General features: G+C 31.0%; 2 protein-coding genes across 3 annotated transcripts; both read left to right on the forward strand.

Moving 5' to 3' along the window:
* Positions 1–1,390: 1,390 nt before the first annotated feature.
* LOC113873289 (bet1-like SNARE 1-2) lies at positions 1,391–6,225 on the forward strand. 2 transcript variants are annotated; one of them, XM_027511342.1, is made up of 6 exons: positions 1,391–1,500; positions 4,144–4,300; positions 5,258–5,314; positions 5,386–5,445; positions 5,541–5,626; positions 6,012–6,225. In XM_027511342.1, exons 1-6 carry the CDS (start codon positions 1,487–1,489, stop codon positions 6,037–6,039), a joined length of 402 nt encoding a protein of 133 aa, XP_027367143.1. In that variant the 5' UTR covers positions 1,391–1,486; the 3' UTR covers positions 6,040–6,225. The 2 variants fall into 2 exon arrangements, with proteins under 2 accessions (XP_027367143.1, XP_027367144.1); XM_027511343.1 differs by lacking the exon at positions 6,012–6,225 and having other exon boundaries at positions 5,541–5,630.
* A 10,702-nt stretch (positions 6,226–16,927) lies between these two features.
* On the forward strand, positions 16,928–18,557 carry LOC113871518. Its single transcript, XM_027508607.1, has 2 exons — positions 16,928–17,627; positions 18,244–18,557. Exons 1-2 carry the CDS (start codon positions 16,928–16,930, stop codon positions 18,555–18,557), a joined length of 1,014 nt encoding a protein of 337 aa, XP_027364408.1.
* The last annotated feature ends 161 nt before the right edge of the window (positions 18,558–18,718 follow it).

An 18,718-nucleotide genomic window follows, 5' to 3' on the forward strand; every position in this document is an offset into this window, starting at 1 on the left:
AAGGAAGAAAAAGAGAAAAAAAAAAAATACTGTATAGTTGTAATTAGAATTTAAATAACAACTGAACAAAATGATAAAATTTACTTAATTAAAAAAATATTAAATTATACAATTAAAAATTAAGGACTAAAATTGAATAAATATAAAAGTTGACGAACTAAAACTAAAATTTAGTCAAAATATTTATCATATGATTAAATATCAATATAATTTTGCTCAAAATTTTTATTTTATAATTAATCTCACCTATCGAGTAAGGATTTTGTTATTGAATACGAAGTCTTTATCTTTTATTTAATATAAGTATTTATTTATCTTTATATAAAAGTAAAGTAGTGTGAACCAATATTTTTCATACCTATATTAAAAGGGTTTATGAAATATTTCAATAAATTATTAAAATCTCTGATCAACATTAATTTAAGTCATAAATATACAAAAAAAAAGAGAAAATATTTGAATTTTAAATTTATTTTAAATTATAATATAACTCTATTAAGTTTATAAATATTTTCAACAATAACATCCAAATCTCCTTAAATGCTTTATAATCGTTTACCTCAACATTCTTAGGTTTTATAGAGAAAATAACATTCTCTGTCTACAGATGCAGAATGGCCCCAAGAATAGTATATCAGAATATTATCTTATACGGTTAAAACAAAAATACTCAAATACTAATTGTAACGAAAACATGTAATAGAAAGCTTGAAACATTTTAACTTGATCCTATGATTCTTTTGTGAAGATAAGAAAAAGTTCTTTACAGCATCTTTCATTATGCGACTAATAAAAGTTACATCATTTTTTCAGACTTTAAATTTGTTACTTGTGTAAGCAACTTTCTCTCTTTTGAATGCAATATTATTTATCTTCTGTATTAATAATTTTAACCATACTAATAATAACAATTGCTTATTTTTAAGTAATTTTCATTAATTATAATATAGAAAAATTATAAATTAGTAATTTAAAACTTCAATCGTGTGTCATTCAATTTCGAATTTCGAAAAGATATACCCTTAATATGTAATCTATATATAACTCTTTAATTAATCTATTTCTAAAATTATCATTAAGAAATATAAATTAATGTTTTAAAATTTGAATCATGTGTAGTTTAGTCTTTAATTATAAAAAAAACCCATTAATTAACTTTTTTTTTTTAGTTTTTAATTCATATGATTTTTTATTTTATAATTCAAAATTTTATAATTTGCCTGGATTGAATTGGTTCATGACCACCTTTGACCACGAGGATTTTAGCAATTTTATTTCTATGCGATTAGAGGAGGTAAACATTGAGCACAAAAATACGACACCGTATGGCTTGTTCTCACGAGGCATGACCCCAATCCAATTGCACTCCAGTCCCTTTCCTGGATCTCGAGCAGAATAACTTTCTCAACGTTTTCTCACCGTTTCTCAGCATCAAAACAAGATCCTTCATTTAATCACCACATTCTCCTGAAATTTTTTGCGAGCTATGAGTTACAGAAGGTTCGTTTTCGAAAAGACACCTTTCATTGTTTGATATGTTCTATCTCTCTTGATTTTAATTATGCCTTTTTTTTAATTGCAAATTGAAATGCACGGTCATGACGATCTTGCATTCATGTCACGTGTTTGTGTATTTTGTTTCCCCTTAGCCATTCATTGATTCTAACTTTAAGGTTTGGAGGATGATTTTGATTTTGGGGTAGTGCCGGATCTGGATGTTGGAATGACTATTAATAACTATTGCTGGGAATGCATGTGTATATTAGTCATTAGTACTTCAGTAACAAGGTGAAGCTGAAGACGATCATAAAGTTTTTGAGTGTTGGATTAAGTAATTTTGTATTCGAAATAGCTTATTATCGATATTTTAATGAGAGTGCATGTCTGGTTTGGATTGACTTTTGGATAACTTCTTTTTATCTTTTCTTTTCAATTTATCTGTAAGATTTTTTTATTATAGGGTGTTTTGGATCTTTGAATGTAAAACGAAGTAGTACAAATTTACGTGGAGCTTTTGAAATATATAATTTTTTGAATTAATCCAAACCATGCATGGCCTTAGAGTTTTAATAAAATGCTCGAGTCCTAAAGTTTTTGAGAACTAATAAGCAGAAGTTATAATGTTATTGGGAAAGATTTGAAACCCTTGCTCACTTGTTAATGCTTCTTTTACTGTTTTTGAATCAAACGAGAAGAGTGAAGATTTTAGAAAATTGGAGGATTTTGGGTTCAAACAAGATGGTGGGTCTTGGTGCGATGGTAAGGTTGCTTTCTTGTGACTCATAGGTCACTGGTTTAAATACTGAAACAGCCTCTCCCCTAGTAGGGGTTAGGCTGCTTTCACACTAGACAGTGCATCTACCCTCCCTAGAGCCCCCTAGGTGGGAGCCTGGTGTATTGTACTCACTCTTATTTTGATTTAAAACAAGGGAAGTAGCAACACTCTGAAAAATGAAAACTGCATTCTTTGTTTAGGGCTTGATGTTAGCTTAAGTTTTGTTGTGTTGTCTATGAATGAGCAATGACCTTGAGACTACCTTTTTTACTATACGTCCTGTGTTGACTTGATAGCTATTCTGTACAGTATTACTATAAGTATTGTTGTCAAAATCACAATCATACTCGTAGGATTGCAAAATTCCATGAGTTTTGTCATTCATTATCTTTGTGCTTGATCACACCTAGGATCACAACTTTGTGGGATTGAAGTGAAACTGTTGATCAGACTCACAAGATCATAGGATCTGTGATTTTTCTTGATCTGGATGTGTTTATTGCGGTTGAGTTTGCTGGTCAGGTTTCACAATCTGTGTTGCAAAACCCCAACAAATTCTCACCCAAACTAACTCTAATCTCTACCACTTCACTCACACTAACTTCGCCTCACCACCTCCCTGTGCACACTTTGCAGAAAGAAGTTTGAAGCTTCTGTTTCAAGCCTCCCTTTCTGCTTTTATATCCTGCTCTCTCATATCAATCTCTTCTCTGCCTTTTAAAGCTTCTAATTTGATAAATTTTGCAAGTATTAGAGTTTCTGGTCTGGTCTACATTGGTGTGTTGGAGTGTCTCTCTCTTCTTTTAGGTCTATGGGAGTTCTGGTAAGGCTGGCTAAAGAAACTCCACTTTCTTTTTCTTTTTTACTTTTAGTTATTGAAACCCACAAATTGGTCCTTTTGGGTATTCATTTGAGATACAAGTTCTTTGGTCCACTTTTTATGTCGCATTCTTTTTCTGCTTCCTTTTTTTCCCCTTGTTATATTTAGTATCAAATATCAAAATTATGTTAATTATATTGTCATATTTTTATGTTAAAATATAGTTTTTTGGTAGGATCTTACAAAGGTTTACAATATTTCACCCCTCTCCAAATCTTAGAAACTATCTCAATTTTGATAACATTGATTGAAAGTCACCTAGGAAAAATAATTTTTTACTTTTAGTTATGTCTAGATAATAAATTCAATAATGCCTTGTCATTCAGTTTACAAATTGTCTGAAATTTTGAACTTGTTGCTCTGTTTTCATCCCTTGAGTGTAGATGCCAACTCTAATGGTTTTAATTAAACAAGACAAAAGTCTTATCCCACTAGGTGGGGGTTGGGTACATAGATCACAAAATGCTATTGGGCTAGGTCAAAACAAAATTTTCAACTGTTTTAATTAAACAGTATTAAAAAAATAAAATTAGATAAAAGATACATTTTGTATTCAAAGTCAGGATAATCACCGCTTCTTTACTCTTTATTTTTGCTTTTGCAAATCTAGAATTCATCTTGACTCACTGCTTCTCATGAATATTTCCTATCATTGTTTTTTTATTTATTCAGGAACCCTTTAATATCATTTATAATATCAGTAATCAATCAATCATTGTGGTTTTTCTAATTCAAGCCACCATAACCATGATTGACTATTGAAATTAGATGGTTTCTTGTTTGGACTTCAAACCATTGAGAACCAAACCAACATTTTAGTTACTCTGCTGTACCATAAATTTTGATGTGGGCTACAACTAGTGCCTATTTTCTTCCAGTTGTTTTTACTGCCTTTAAGAATATTTCATTTCATTGTTCTAGATTTTTGTGGAAATAATGGTGAGCTCTTGTATATTAAATCTTATAACTGTTTAATTTTCAAATACAGAGATGGTCGCTCCTCCAGATCATCACTTGTAGATGGTTTTGATAGTCTGGAGGAAGGTGGTCTAAGGGCTTCTTCTTCTTACTCACGAGAAATTAATGAGCATGATAATGAAAAGGCCATAGAGAGTTTGCATGACAGAGTATCTTTTCTGAAACAAGTAAGTTTTGTCTATTACTATTTCACTCTTGAGGTTTCAATTAAAAATTTCACCTAACATCTGGCTATAAAATTCTTAGTTCTAATTAATGCAAAAGTTCATGGAAAAGTTCTCTTAGGGTATGTTTGGGGGAGGGTTTTTGTAGGGGAAGGGAAGGGAGGGTATATTTTTTAATTTTAAATTAAGAGAATTATATAACATTTATGATGGTAAATGATGATTAATACATTAAGTTTGTGTTAATATATTAATTTATATATATATTTTTTTAAAAACATTAATTTTAAATATATATTTAAAATAAAAAAGTTTCTCTCTCCTCATCTCTCCTCCAAAACTTCCCTTCCCAAACAACTTCTTAGTGTTGAAAGTATTACTTGCATTGGTTCTATTGTTGTTTGCAGTTGGTTATACTTTGTGATGCATATATGTTGTTTCACTTGTTTCTATTTTACCCATTATCATTTTGGATCACTTACTGAAATATTGGGAAACTATTGTTTTTCCTTTTTCTAATTCAGCATTGTCAAAACGAACATGTTCGTAGTTTGCTTTGGAGACCTCTGGCACCAATTAATTTGTAAATAAAGGATCATCAAAATGGATCCTGAGTTTATGTTTACTGCAGGTCTGAAAATGCCTGTTTGTTCGTCAAGGCATATGTACATGCATGGTTGTTAATTTGCTAATTGGTGGTGGTATCTCATCCATTTTAATAGAATTTTTCTTGTCTCTTTTGTATGGGGTTTTAAATTATGGAAATACATTATATCTTACTTTGTCATAATTGGTGTGCTAATTACAAATATACGCATGCACATGTGCATAAAAAATATGACTCATTGCATAATGTTCTAATTATCTGTTTACTAATTTTCTTGGAGGAATCATATAAAGGAAATGATCTATTGGTTTATATTTTCTTTAATTGACTGCTAATATTTATTTGATCAACAGTTAACAGGTGATATACATGAGGAGGTAGAGAGTCATAATCAGTTGCTTGATCGGGTGGTATGTAAACTGTACATTGTTTCGTAAAAATCTCTCTCTTTTTATTCTGATTGGACTCCATTATAAATTAGGGTAACAAAATGGATGGATCAAGGGGTATGATGTTGGGAACCATGGACCGATTCAAGAAGGTAACTTGTTTTCCCTGTTAACTTGCCTTATTTTATCTTCTTTTAATTTCACATTATTGTAAAATGATTTAGTGCATAGAAACTGGATTTTGTAGGTTTTTGAGAAGAAATCGACACGGAAAACATGCTCACTTGCAGCTTATTTCACTTTTGCCTTCATATTCATATACTATCTTATTAGGTAAAATGATGCGATAATCCTTTCACTATTTATTCTTATTACATGTTTACTCTGACATGACTGAAATGAATATCTTTAGATACAATATTCACAGCCCTTTTAGATCCTGTAAGGAATAATATCAAATGTGTGTACATACTTTGGTAGGTTCATAAACAAGGTATGCTTTAAGGAAAAAAATGAAATTATCAAAGGCATTGTTGTCTTCTAGTATTTGTGCTATGCAGAAGTGTTACTGAGTTTCATAATGAAAAAAAGAGTCACTGAATACAGCTGTTGGCTCATTTCTACAGACATTGATTAATTAGTTAGTTGGTATTCATTAGTCATTGGAACTGGAAAGATCTTTTCAATTCACTGATGCAAACTAGCATTTGCTTGGCAGGATGCTTGGATATTTTACACTTGGGTAAATCAAATTTTGTTGAAGCTCATCTATTTTGTTACACCGTGGATGATGGATGTTCAGAAGTAAAATCGTGTGGTCCTCTGCTGTAAAATGTTCGAACGATTCCATTTGGTTAGGAGATGGTATGATGTTCACCTGTGATCACAGAACCTTATTGCACATATGAAGCTTAAACGAAAGTCTATTGCATTCTTCCCTACCTGGTACTGTATCCATTTTTTCACACTTTACACAAGTTTTGAATTAATTTATTATGTAAATTTGAGTAATATGAAATGATTGTATTCAATTGTAATCGCTATTTGGCTTTTACCTTGCGAAACTTGTAGAGTAACACTTCTCACACATGCACCATTGCGATATATCCCGGAATAGTTGGGATCAAATGTACACTTTACATTCATGTTTTCTAACTAAAAATATGTACTTGTCTTATACTTAGGTGCATGAAGTACAAATAATTACCATGAACGTTTAAATTTATCTATTAAATTTTTAAATTTTATTTTGGTACTAAAAGGATAATAGTTCTATATATATATATATATATATATATATTAGTATTTCAGTTTTTTAACTTAGTGAAATAGATAGGTAGTTACCTTTAGTTTACAAATTGCAGACAAAGCTGCATAAGTGAATTAGTTTTGGGCCCAATAAACTTCTCTACTTAAAAGTGAGAGAGCGAAAAATGAATCAACTCATGGAAGATGCATTTTCCATTCTTACTTTCTTGTCCCGTATATCAACTCATTGATTATCCAGTTTGGAGTTTGTAGGGTAAATGTGAGCCTAGGCTTGAATTGAATTGCTTGCTTTCCTAACTACAAAACATATTAAGCCCTTTTATAACAGTCTTAACTTGATGCAGAAAGGCTTTTGTAACCAAAATAATATTATCAACATAAAATGAGAAATTTTATGGCCTTTTTTACTAAAGCAAAAAGGATTCCAACTACCAGAATTAATCTCATTTAAGATACAATGAACCAGTTTTCCATACAAAGGACACAAATATAAATAGATTAAGGATCTCTTTGACAAATATCTCTTAAAGTAAAAAAGAAAAACCAAAAGTTTCCTGTTATATGTTATGCACATAAATGATGTAGATATACACTGAAAAACCAGACTAACAAAAAGGTGTCCCAAACCAGCCTCGGGCATATATCCTTCCCAAACCAGTCTGTTATTCGTTTTCTCTAAAGGAGTACACTAATTTTTGAATGATGAAAACATTATCTATTCCTTGTCTTCTCGGGACAAACCTATATTGGTTATCCAAAATCAAATAAGGAAAAAATTATTAAATCTATTTGCTAGAAGTTTAGTTATAATCTTATAACGCACATTGCAAAAAGGAATTAGTCTAAATTGGTTAATTTTATTTGGAGACTAAATTTCAAGTATTAAGATTAAAACATTTTGATTAACTATCATAATGATAGATGGATTAACAAAAACATCTTTAATAAAACTAAAGTTTTAAAAATGAAGCATGCAAGTCATCCAGACTAAGAGATTTATAATTATATGTACTAATTAGGACCACTTTCATCTCATTAATAAAAAGCCCTCTAAACAAATTTTCAACTTCAAGAAACTCAATATTGAAAAATATATTAAATTTTCTAAATTATCTCCTATAGAAATAAGTTCAAAATATAATCTAGTAAAATAAATAGTAACTATCTCTTTTCAAGATATCACAATCATAAATTTAAATATTTCTATTCATTAGAGTTTCAATTCTATTTTGTGCCTACAAATTAAAGCAATTTTGTGAAAATATTTATTATTCTTATCACTTAATTTAATCCACTTATTTCTAAAATGACAAAAATAAAAATTTATTATTCTAATCTCATTGTTATTAATTTCATATTTTGCCAAAAACTTGTTCGGAGGGCAAGTGTACCCATCGAGAAGTAATAAAGGGTTCTTAAATTAAGTTCCCGAAATATCGTCCCATAAGGATTGTTTTTTAATTACTAAGAATTTCTTAATTCAATTGTTTAAGCTTCAAAGATATGAGATTAATTAAAATAAGAATTTATAATTATAAACTAAGAACAAGGAATACAATGCACGTCTTGATTAAACTTATCGGAGAGGAACCTAGGGTATATGGATTTTCTCATTTAATCCTTTATGTTATTTTTCTGTTTAACTCTAAATTCGATTTCCTTGTGATTGCCAATCATTCATACAAATACTATTAATATCCAATGGTCATGCAATATTAATATTCTTTTCTCTAAATTAACATCTCCAATGGTCATGCAATACATCAATTTAAGAAAGCATAAGGAACCTATGAACTTGTTAATTTAATAACGATTAGAAGAGAAAGATTAGTTTGGTCCATCTAATCCTTTGTCTCGTTTTACCCTATAAATCTATTAATTAATCGAGGTACGGTCGCCTGACAATATAATTAATTAGGATTAAGAAAGAAGTGCAATAGGATAAAATCTAATTACAAAACAGAAATCAAATTTAGATTCAAACATTAAAATTCCATAAATTCATAAACAATATTTCCCATAGCCCTAGCTATGGACTTAGTTACTCATGCTAAAGAAAAGAACTAAAACAATAATAAATAAAGCCATAATCAAAAGAAATAGCAAACTAGAGTATGAGATGTGTTTCCGGTCTTCAAGTACGATCGCTTGAAGCTCCAAGTCTCCCCAAGCATGTGCCAAGGATCCCGTGCAAGAGAGACGAGATCAGATGTATTCTAGAGCAAAAGCTAAGATGTAAAAACGGTGTAAAAATGCCTATCCAAGATGCCTTCGGTCTTCCTTTTAATAGGGTTTTAAAACCCTAAAAACTCTAATTAATTGGGCTTCCCGCAGATGAGCACGATCGTGCAAGGCCTTAGCATGATCGTGCTTGGGCTCGAAGCACTCCCGTGCTTGTTTCAAGGGGCTGGGCATGCTGACTGCTGCGGAGCTCTAATCTTCTATCAATTTGGGCCTAAAATGTGCCCAAAATATACTTGCGGTCTCTTTATACAAAAATGCATAATTAATAAATAAATTAGTGTAAAACCCAAATAAAATAAAGATTAAATATGAATATATGGGCTATAAAAGAGGGCATAATTATAGACTTATCATTATCAAAAATCAAATAAGGAAAAAATTATTAAGTCTATTAGCTAGAAGTTTAGTTATAATCTTATAACGCACATTGCAAAAAGAAATTAATCTAAATTGATTAATTTTATTTGGAGACTAAATTTCAAGTATTAAGATTGAGACATTTTGATTAACTATCATAATGATAGATGGATTAACAAAAACATCATTAATAAAACTAAAGTTTTAAAAATGAAGCATGCAAGTCATCCAAACTAAGAGATTTATAATTATCTGTACTAATTAGGACCACTTTTATCTCATTAATAAAAAGCCCTCTAAATAAATTTTCAACATCAAGAAACTTAATATTGAAAAATATATTAAATTTTCTAAATTATCTCCTATAGAAATAAGTTCAAAATATAATCTAGTAAAATAAATAGTAACTATCTCTTTTCAAGATATCACAATCATAAATTTAAATATTTCTATTCATTAGAGTTTCAATTCTATTTTGTGCTTACAGGTTAAAGCAATTTTGTGAAAATATTTATTATTCTTATCACTTAATTTAATCCACTTAGTTCTAAAATGACAAAAACAAAAATTTATTATTCTAATCTCATTGTTATTAATTTCATGTGAATATCAATAATTCTATTAAATATTTTTTTTTTGTTGAAAATATTTTTGAACACTGTTTTATTCGAAATTGAAATATTATCCCTAAAACTATCAACATTATCTTGTAGTTGTTATTCAAATTTCAAGACATTTTCACATTATTTTAAAAGTCATGATATTAAAGGTAGTAAAGAATAAAAAGAAACTACCACTTTTGTGAGTGAAAGATTGAGATCTAATTTTTAACCATAGAGTTATATGGTTAGCGTAGCAATAAGAACATAGATAAGAGAAATGTTTTTTAAAAATTCTCTATGAATCACTTATTACAACTCTATCTATTCTTTCCTTTAAACTCCTTTTACTCCAAGTATAAGGCACATCCTTAAAACCCACATTAGAAAGATCACAATTATCCAGGCAAGAAGTAAGATTTAAAATGGTTCTATAGTTAGGAGACCCACACCCTATTTTTATAATCAATTGAAATTGAGTTAAAATCCCTAGTCACGTGCTAGTTGAAGATGGCCAAAATGCAAACTCTGCTAATCCTTGGAAATGACCTTACTTAAAACATTTTTAATTGAACCACCCTCTTTACAATTTTAATATATTTATTTTTGACAAATTTTCATAAGTTCCATAATTTTGTCTCTTTTCTTTTTGAATTCTATTTCCAATGGTTTTGTTTCATTAGCCTTATGTATTTTGCAAGTGTCTCATGCAACCTTGCCTCACTCTCTTTGATAGTATGAAAATGAAAACCATCCTTTACTTTTGACATTTTTTTTAATATTTCAAATTTCAAATCTAGACCTTGACTTAGCCTCTTTCAATTTTCCCAAATTATATTGGTTAATCTGATTCCTATTTGGGTTATATTTCTTACATTTGGCTCTTTTAACTATCATCCAAGGACCAAATAATTTATAATTATTATCATTTTCTACTTCAACACCAATAGAATTATCCCACTACATCCTATTTTTGTCATGTGTTTAATTATTAATAACCTTATTTGATACATTTTCTTTTGGTTCTTGATCAAAATTATTAACTAGTTTAACCTACTTAGGCAGCTCTATAAACTTTTCTTGACTATATTTACCATAATAGAAACAAATCAAATATAAAGTGTCACATTCAATGTAAATTATTGACCTAAAATTTTAGAAGATGGAATAAGTTTCTTTCTTAAGTCTACCTTTGTGCGTATTCTAACAATTCTTTTTAAAAGGATAGAAGTATTAATGTCAATTTTAAGCATTGATTCGAATGACCAGCCTATCTATACTAGAGAATTTTTTCATTATGTAATTCCATTAATGTTTGTTTCAAGATTGGTAAACAAAGAACTCAAAAAGTTATTGAATAAGAATAAAGTGGTGGCTCCTTAAAGGTGCAAGACAATTGAACTTTAAGAAATAGTTAATAGAAGATGGTAGTTGGAATGCACAAGGTAGTGTTAACAATATTTGGGACAAGATGACCATGAAGTCCAAGAGGGTTGTCAAGACAAATTTGGATGAATCTAATCGCTTTAGGTCAAAGAACCAAGAATTTTAGTGGCGAAATGAAAGTGTGTAAGATAAGATTAGAAATAAAATAATGTTTTAAAATTTTGCATGTATGCATCAATGCTAATAAGTGGACAATGTATTAGAATGCAGGAAATACGTTAAGAAAAATAATAAATGAAGCATGATCTAAGACTTTTGAGTAATTTTATCAAGATCTTGAGACAAAATATGACAAAAGAGAGATATATAAGCTTGCAAAGGTAAAAAAAGAATACATAGAGATTTTTACCAAAAGTTAGATGTATTAAGAAAGAAAAAAAGGTCTTGGTTACAGATGAAGATATCAAAGACAAATGAGAGAAACATTTCTATAAACTTATTAATGATGGACAAAGAGCAAATGAAAATATAAAATGATTAGAAGTTCAAGCAAATGATCTAAATTTTACATATTATTGTAGAATTAGAGTTGGAAAAGTAAAATAAACTCTTAACAAGATAGATAGTGGTAAAACAATTGTCACCAGAATATTTCTATTGAAGTTTAGAAATGTACAGGAGACCAAGGAATGATTTACTAAGCTCTTTCATGAAATTTTGAGATCTACAAATATGATAGATGAATTGTTAAAGATAACTTTGGTTCCTATATACAAGAATAAGGACGATATCTAAAATTATACAAACTACATATGAATCACACTTATGAGTCATACTATGAATCTATGTTAGGAAGAATAGACTATTGAGACTGCAAAAGACCAATTTGACTATATGTTAGGAAGGTTTACAACAAAAACTATACATTTTGTAAAAGAGACTTACATATAGTTTTTATTGACTTGTAAAAGGCATATGATAGTGTATTAAAAGAAGTGTTATTGAATGCTTTAAATAGGACATGTATGAGGGGGTAACTGTGTGTAAGAACTCTTAGAAGTGTATCTACGGACTTTTCTATAGGGATAGATTTACATCAAGGCTCTGCCTTGAGCCTTTACTTGTTTAACCTAATTTTAGATGTGCTCATGAGTAATTTGTAAAGATTATTCCTAGGTGCATGCTTTTGGGATGACATAGTTTTAGTTGAGGAATTAAAATAAGAGGTTAATATTAAGCTTGAGTTATGGAGGAATACTTTAAAATCTAACTATTTTTGCTTAAGTAGAAGTAAAACATAGTATATACATTGCATTTTAGAAAAAAATGAGATAGTAATCATCCATTAAAAGTTAAAATTAGAGATAATATATACCACAAGTTTCTAATCATACAAGTGGCCCAAATTAGTTGATGTATTAAGAACATAAGTAATCCTTTACAAAGTACAGAAAAATTAAAATAAAATTTAACAGCAAAAAGTTTACATAAAGTTACCTAGAATTCATCCTATAATAATTTAAAAACACATATGAACATAGAACAATACAACATCACAATGATAATAATAATAAAAAAATTCCATAGAGAATTTGGAAAGATATAAGTAACTCTCTCAAACCTCTAAGGAAAAGATAAAACCTTAAAAATAAAGCTATCTTAAATTTATGTAAATTCCTAATTATGACAAATCTCTAAAAATTGACCCTCGTGACATTTATAATAAAGCTCGTACCACCTTTTGTACGACCCAATGTAGTGAACATACCTCTACCCAGACATATCTCTATCTCATTCACTTCCATTTTGACTTCCTCTAGTTCTTCTGACTCTCTGGATTCCTCTCACTGCTTAAACACCCTACTGCTACTGGAAAGAAAAAGGACTGTTTCTCATGCCAGACTTCCTCCTAGTCTTGCCTCCTTCTAGGGATGAGTAAAAGATAACTTGTACATATATGTAAGTATAATTACTAGTGACTGAGAGAAGGGTAGGTGAGAATCCTTAATCGTTGTTAACTTTTGGAGAAAATGATATTTTTGATGATCATGAGTCTAGGAAGAAAGCCTGTGAAGTCATTTTTTTGGTTGTTGTCTTTGATATCGTGACCCTACTTTATTTTGAATGTAATTCAGTTACGTGTATATGTTTAGATGACTGGATGACTGTATATATATATATATTAAAAGGTCTCATGACCTCAAAAAATAATATAGCATTCCAAATTGGTTCCTACAATACTGGGACTTCTTTGATCCAATTGAGGAAATCCTTCCTTCACCAGTAAAAGAAGGATTTGCCCACTTCATCAGTATCTATTCTAAAAAATTAAGAATTCCTGTAGTTCTTAAATATTTCTCTGCTTTTACTTTAGCCTGGGTATTCTCATGACAATATCGATATAGTAGAACAGATAGTGAAGATATATTGCCCATTCTTCAAAGGTACTCCTTTGTTAAATGGTAGAATCAGTTTAATGCAGACCATGCTGGACCTTCTGATGTAGACAAATTCTTTGGAACAAATTCTGAGTATTTAGAGCTTGCTGACCCAGCAACATTTCAATTCCTTAATCAGTAGTCTAGAATTACAGCCCTTTTATCAGGATGCAGTTCAAAAGAAAGAATGAAGGATAATCTAAAAGACTTCCTTCTACTCCTTCAAAAACAAGATGAAGCTAAATCTTCAATAAAGAAGAATTATCAAGACATTGAATGATTTTATCAAAATAAAGACGACTGCTTCAAAATATACATCTAAGAATTATAATTAGTACTGTAGAAATAGTTCTTATAATATTACCGGAATTGTAAAAATAGTATTTTTAATTTCTATATAAGGAGTCATCAACCACATTGTGAGGTACCCTTTCATTTACTTAGTTTTAGAGAGATACTCTAAGAGAGAAGTGCTTTGAGACACGATCTTTGTAAGCCTTTTTCTTTAAGTTTCGATAAAATCTTGTTTCTTGTAATTTTTTTCTCTCTCTTTTATCACCGGTTCTGTTCGGATTACCATCATCTGGTTTTCCTCCCATCTCCCTTTACTAGATCCGTGCTAGTTCTACCGCTATTCTAGTTTCTGATGTTTTAAATTCAGCTATTTAAATTTTTGCATTTTTCATTTACTGCATTTCATTTAGTAGTCCTGCTACTGCTTACTTTCCTTTCATCTTTTCCTTTTCCTTGATCCACTTCGGGTTCTCTGGTATCAGAGCCTGATGGAGAAGTAGGAATATAACTGCTTAAGTTATTTATAACTATGTTATTCTGGATCTGGACTTTAAATTTCTTTTGAAATTTTTGAAGCTATGATTTATAGGCTGGACAAGCCACGAAATTAATGGTTAAGAAATACTGTACAATTTTCTGAAATATCACTACTAGAAGTACAACAGTTCTTAGTTCTTTTGAAGAGAGCTGCAGCAGTAAGTCTGTGTGTGTGTAGGGCAATAAGGTTGATTCGTCGATACTATATTCAAAAGAAAGAAAGAACGTAAGAAGCTGGTGAGTATGGTAAAGATGTTTCTATTTTTTTTAGTATAAAAATAAATAAATAAAAGTCCACAATAACCATGTCCAGAAGAAAGAGTTATAAACAACCAAGCATATATAGTTTTATGGAACCAAATGAGGGTGATGAACTAGAAGTTTATTTTATGATGTCTCGTCTACTCCACTCATTTTCTCGCATCTTTCTTCGTTCCAATTCTAGTTCATCATCCTCCTCCTCTCCAGCTAAAAATATACTTTTGCTTGATCAGGAGAAACAGTCTCCTAAAATCAAACCCAAACAAAACCTCTTTGATGAAGAAGTTAGATTCGAAGAGATCAATCAGAGTATGGATGATTGGACTATTCAGAAATCTCTCAGGTTGCATTATATGTACTTGAAGATCAATCTAAAAGAAACAGTTCTGATTATATTATTAAGATTGTTGAAAACAATATTCCTTTAGGACAAGACATAGGAGAAGAATTTCATCTTTTGTCCAAACACTCCATAAATGAACACAAATAAAAATACAAATACCTCCACATAGGATGTGTTCGGGTAGCAATTAAACCTTTAATAGACACTGGCATAGATGTTGCTATTTTAATGTGTCTTACTAATACTAGACACAATAGATTTGATGATTCCCTCATAGGAACAGTTGAAACCAGTCTCAGCCAAGGACCAATTTACTTCAACTGTTTCCCCAATAAGACAGTGAGTCTTTTAGACTTAAATATTCTTGACTCTCTGTTTCTTAATATTCGCTTTCATGGGTTAGACATGAAAGATGGATATATTCCCGTAGCATTAATCTATAGGATTCAGTATAAAGTTATGAATTTATGTGCGTTTAGAGTCCTCCTAAAACCTCAGAAAGGTGAGACTACTTTGTTTATCACAGATATGACAAATGCTAATGTCTCTCTCCCTAGAATCATCAAGTGGGATGAAGTGACTCTCCCAGACAAGTGGGTTACGTACAAGGTCAAACTCTCTGTTCCTAGACCTGCATCTCAAATTCAAGAAATTTCTCAAGATAATTCTGGGAAAGTTGAAATAACTTTCAACAGGAGAAATTCCTTCTCCTCTAGAATTGATGCTTACAACAGAGAATCTAATTTTGCCTCTGCGAGGAGATCTTTCTCTTCCAGATCTCAAACTTTTAGATCTGAGATACCTAGATTGGTAGCTCACGATCCTTTCATAAATCTTCAGGGATTTGATACTTCTTCTAATGTCTCTAGAACAGTCTATCAAACTTTCGATGATAGAAATCTATGACTAGATGAGGAGGAGGTAATGCTATCTTGAACTAATTATTAGAACGAATGGTAGGAGTTCTAGAAAGGCAGACTGAACTGGTCGAGTATTATTGATTGGAGGCTTTTTGTAAGAATAACCCCTCGCAGTTCAAAGGAGGTTTTGATCTAGATGGTGCTCAGTTGTGGATTGAGGAGCTTGAAAAGATTTTTGCCGTTATGAAATGGCCGAAGGCAAGCAAGGTTATTTTTATAACATATATGTTGGTTGGTGAGGCAGAACACTGGTGGAGATATGCTTATCAACAAATAGAAGCTGAAAGCAGGGAGATTAATTGGGAATCGTTTAAGTGTCATTTTCTGGAGAAATACTTTTCAAAAGATTTAAGGAGGAAAAAGGTTGAATTTCTGAACTTGAAGTAAGGAAGTATGACTATAGGAGAGTATGCTACAAAGTTTGATGAGCTGTTGAAGTTCTGCCCGTACTTTAACAATAATGGAGATGATTGTTCTAAATGCACTAAGTTTGAGAGCGAGTTACGTTCATACATTAAGCTTGCAATTGGCTATTAAGAAATTATTCATTTTCCTACTTTGGTGAATAGATGTCGAATTTGTGAGGATGATGCGAAGGCAAAATAGGGGCAGTGAAGAGTTTTGGTCCACAGTAGAATCATCCTAATATAAGAGGAGATGCTTAAGGGAGAGGGAAACCCTATCAAGTATCACAGAGATATCAAGGATCTTCGTTAAGCGGTGGAAGGTTTCAAAACTTTGTCGGGAGTTTCAATATAGTTGGTGACAATGGTACTCGGTGCTTTACTTGTGGAGGACCGCATTTTGCTCAAGAGTGTACACAGAAGAGCTACGTGTGCTTTAGATGTAGAAAGCAAGGTCATTTCATTCATGATTGTCCTGAGATGAAGCGAGAGAACAACAACTAGAACAGTCAAGTTGGTGGCAAGCAAAATAAGAACAACCATCAAGTTGGAAGGCCAAGAACTCAAGGGAGAGTTTTTGCAATGAGTGGGGAGGAGACATCTCAATCTAACACCATGATACAGGGTAAATGTTTCATAAATGGGAACACTTTGGATATATTGTATGATTCTAGAGCTTCTTACTCTTATATTTCTGAAGTTTGTATGAGACAATTGAATCTACTTATTACTGTTTTACCATATGATTTGATTGTTTCTACTCCTAGTAGTAATTCTATTATTATTGCTAGAGCTTGTTTGAATTGTCTTATTGTAGTAGAAGGCAAATATATCTTTGTAAATTTGTTTTGTTTACCCCTTACTAACTTAGAAGTCATTCTAGGGCTAGATTGGTTGTCTGCCAATCGTGTTCTACTAGATTGCCACAACAAAACCATAGGCTTTGCTAACTCTATTAAACTACCCCATGAGAATTCGAGATTTCTATCTACCAACCAAGTCAATGCTTCTTTGAAAGGAGGAGCTCAGATGTGTATGGTGTTACTCTCATTAAAAGGGGAGGAGTTTACGATAAAGGAATTGCCAATTATTTTTGATTTTCCTGAAGTTTTTCTGGAGGATATTCCTAGGTTACCTCCAGAAAGAGAAGTAAAGTTTACTATAAATTTAACCCTTGGAACTGGACCAATCTCTATAGCACCTTATTGGATATCACCTTTGGAACTAGCTGAATTGAAAAAGCAACTGAAAGAGTTATTGGAGAAACAATTTGTGCGTCCAAGTGTATCCCCTTGGGTGGTCCAATGTTATTAGTTAAGAAGAAAGATGGAACGATGAGGTTATGTGTGGACTATCGTCAATTGAATAAAGTGACTATTAAGAACAAGTATCCACTACAAAGAATAAATGATTTGATGGATCAATTATGAGAAACAACAATTTTCTCTAAAATTGATTTGAAGTTTGGTTACTATCAAATCAGAGTGAAAGAAGAGGACATTTTAAAAACTGCTTTTAGGCACGCTATGGGCATTATGAGTACCTAGTGATGCCATTTGGTGTGACTAATGCACCTGCAGTGTTTATGGATTACATAAATTAGATTTTTCATCCGTATTTGGATAAGTTTGTAGTTGTTTTTATTGACGATATTCTAATATATTTCAAGAATCATAAGGAACATGCGGAACATCTTTGTGTGGTATTGGAAATCCTAAGAAAGAAACAGTTATATGCCAAACTTTCTAAGTGTGAATTCTGGTTGACAAAAGTGAGTTATTTGGGTCATGTGATTAGTAAAGATGGAATTTCTATAGGTCCTTCTATGGTTGAAACTGTTTTACAATGGGTTAGGCCAAAAACAATTACCAAAATCTGAAGTTTCTTAGGATTAACAGGTTATTATTGGAGATTTATTGAAGGATTTTCAAAGTTGGCATTGCCTTTGACTACGTTGACTCGCAAAGAACAACCGTTAGTGTGGACTAGTAAGTGCAAGGATAATTTTCAAGAATTGAAGAATAGATTGACTTCTGCTCCTGTATTAATACTTCCAAACTTTTATAAGAATTTTGAAGTTTATTGTGATGCATCAAGGCAAGGATTAGGATGTGTGTTGATGCAGAATAAGAATGTAGTAGCTTATGCTTCTAGACAATTGAAACCGCATGAGTTGAATTATCCTACGCATGATTTGGAGCTTGCTGTGTAGTTTTTGCATTAAAGATTCGAAGACATTACTTGTATGGTGCTAAATTTGAGGTTTTTAGTGACCATAAGAGTCTTAAATATCTGTTTGACCAGAAGGAACTGAATATGAGGCAACATTGATGGATTGAATTCTTAAAAGATTATGACTTTGAACTTCAATAC

This window comes from Abrus precatorius, unplaced genomic scaffold, assembly GCF_003935025.1.
Source record: "Abrus precatorius isolate BTA unplaced genomic scaffold, Abrus_2018 Scaffold7, whole genome shotgun sequence".
Lineage (NCBI taxonomy): Eukaryota > Viridiplantae > Streptophyta > Magnoliopsida > Fabales > Fabaceae > Abrus > Abrus precatorius.

Coding starts and splice junctions, on each gene's coding strand:
- LOC113873289 (XM_027511342.1), top strand. Junction 5,315..5,385: donor ATCAGTTGCTTGATCGGGTG/GTATGTAAACTG, acceptor ATTATAAATTAG/GGTAACAAAATGGATGGATC. Junction 5,446..5,540: donor CCATGGACCGATTCAAGAAG/GTAACTTGTTTT, acceptor TGGATTTTGTAG/GTTTTTGAGAAGAAATCGAC.
- LOC113871518 (XM_027508607.1), top strand. CDS start 16,928: ATGAGTGGGGAGGAGACATCTCAATCTAACACCATGATACAGGGTAAA. Junction 17,628..18,243: donor GAAACAATTTGTGCGTCCAA/GTGTATCCCCTT, acceptor TAGGATTAACAG/GTTATTATTGGAGATTTATT.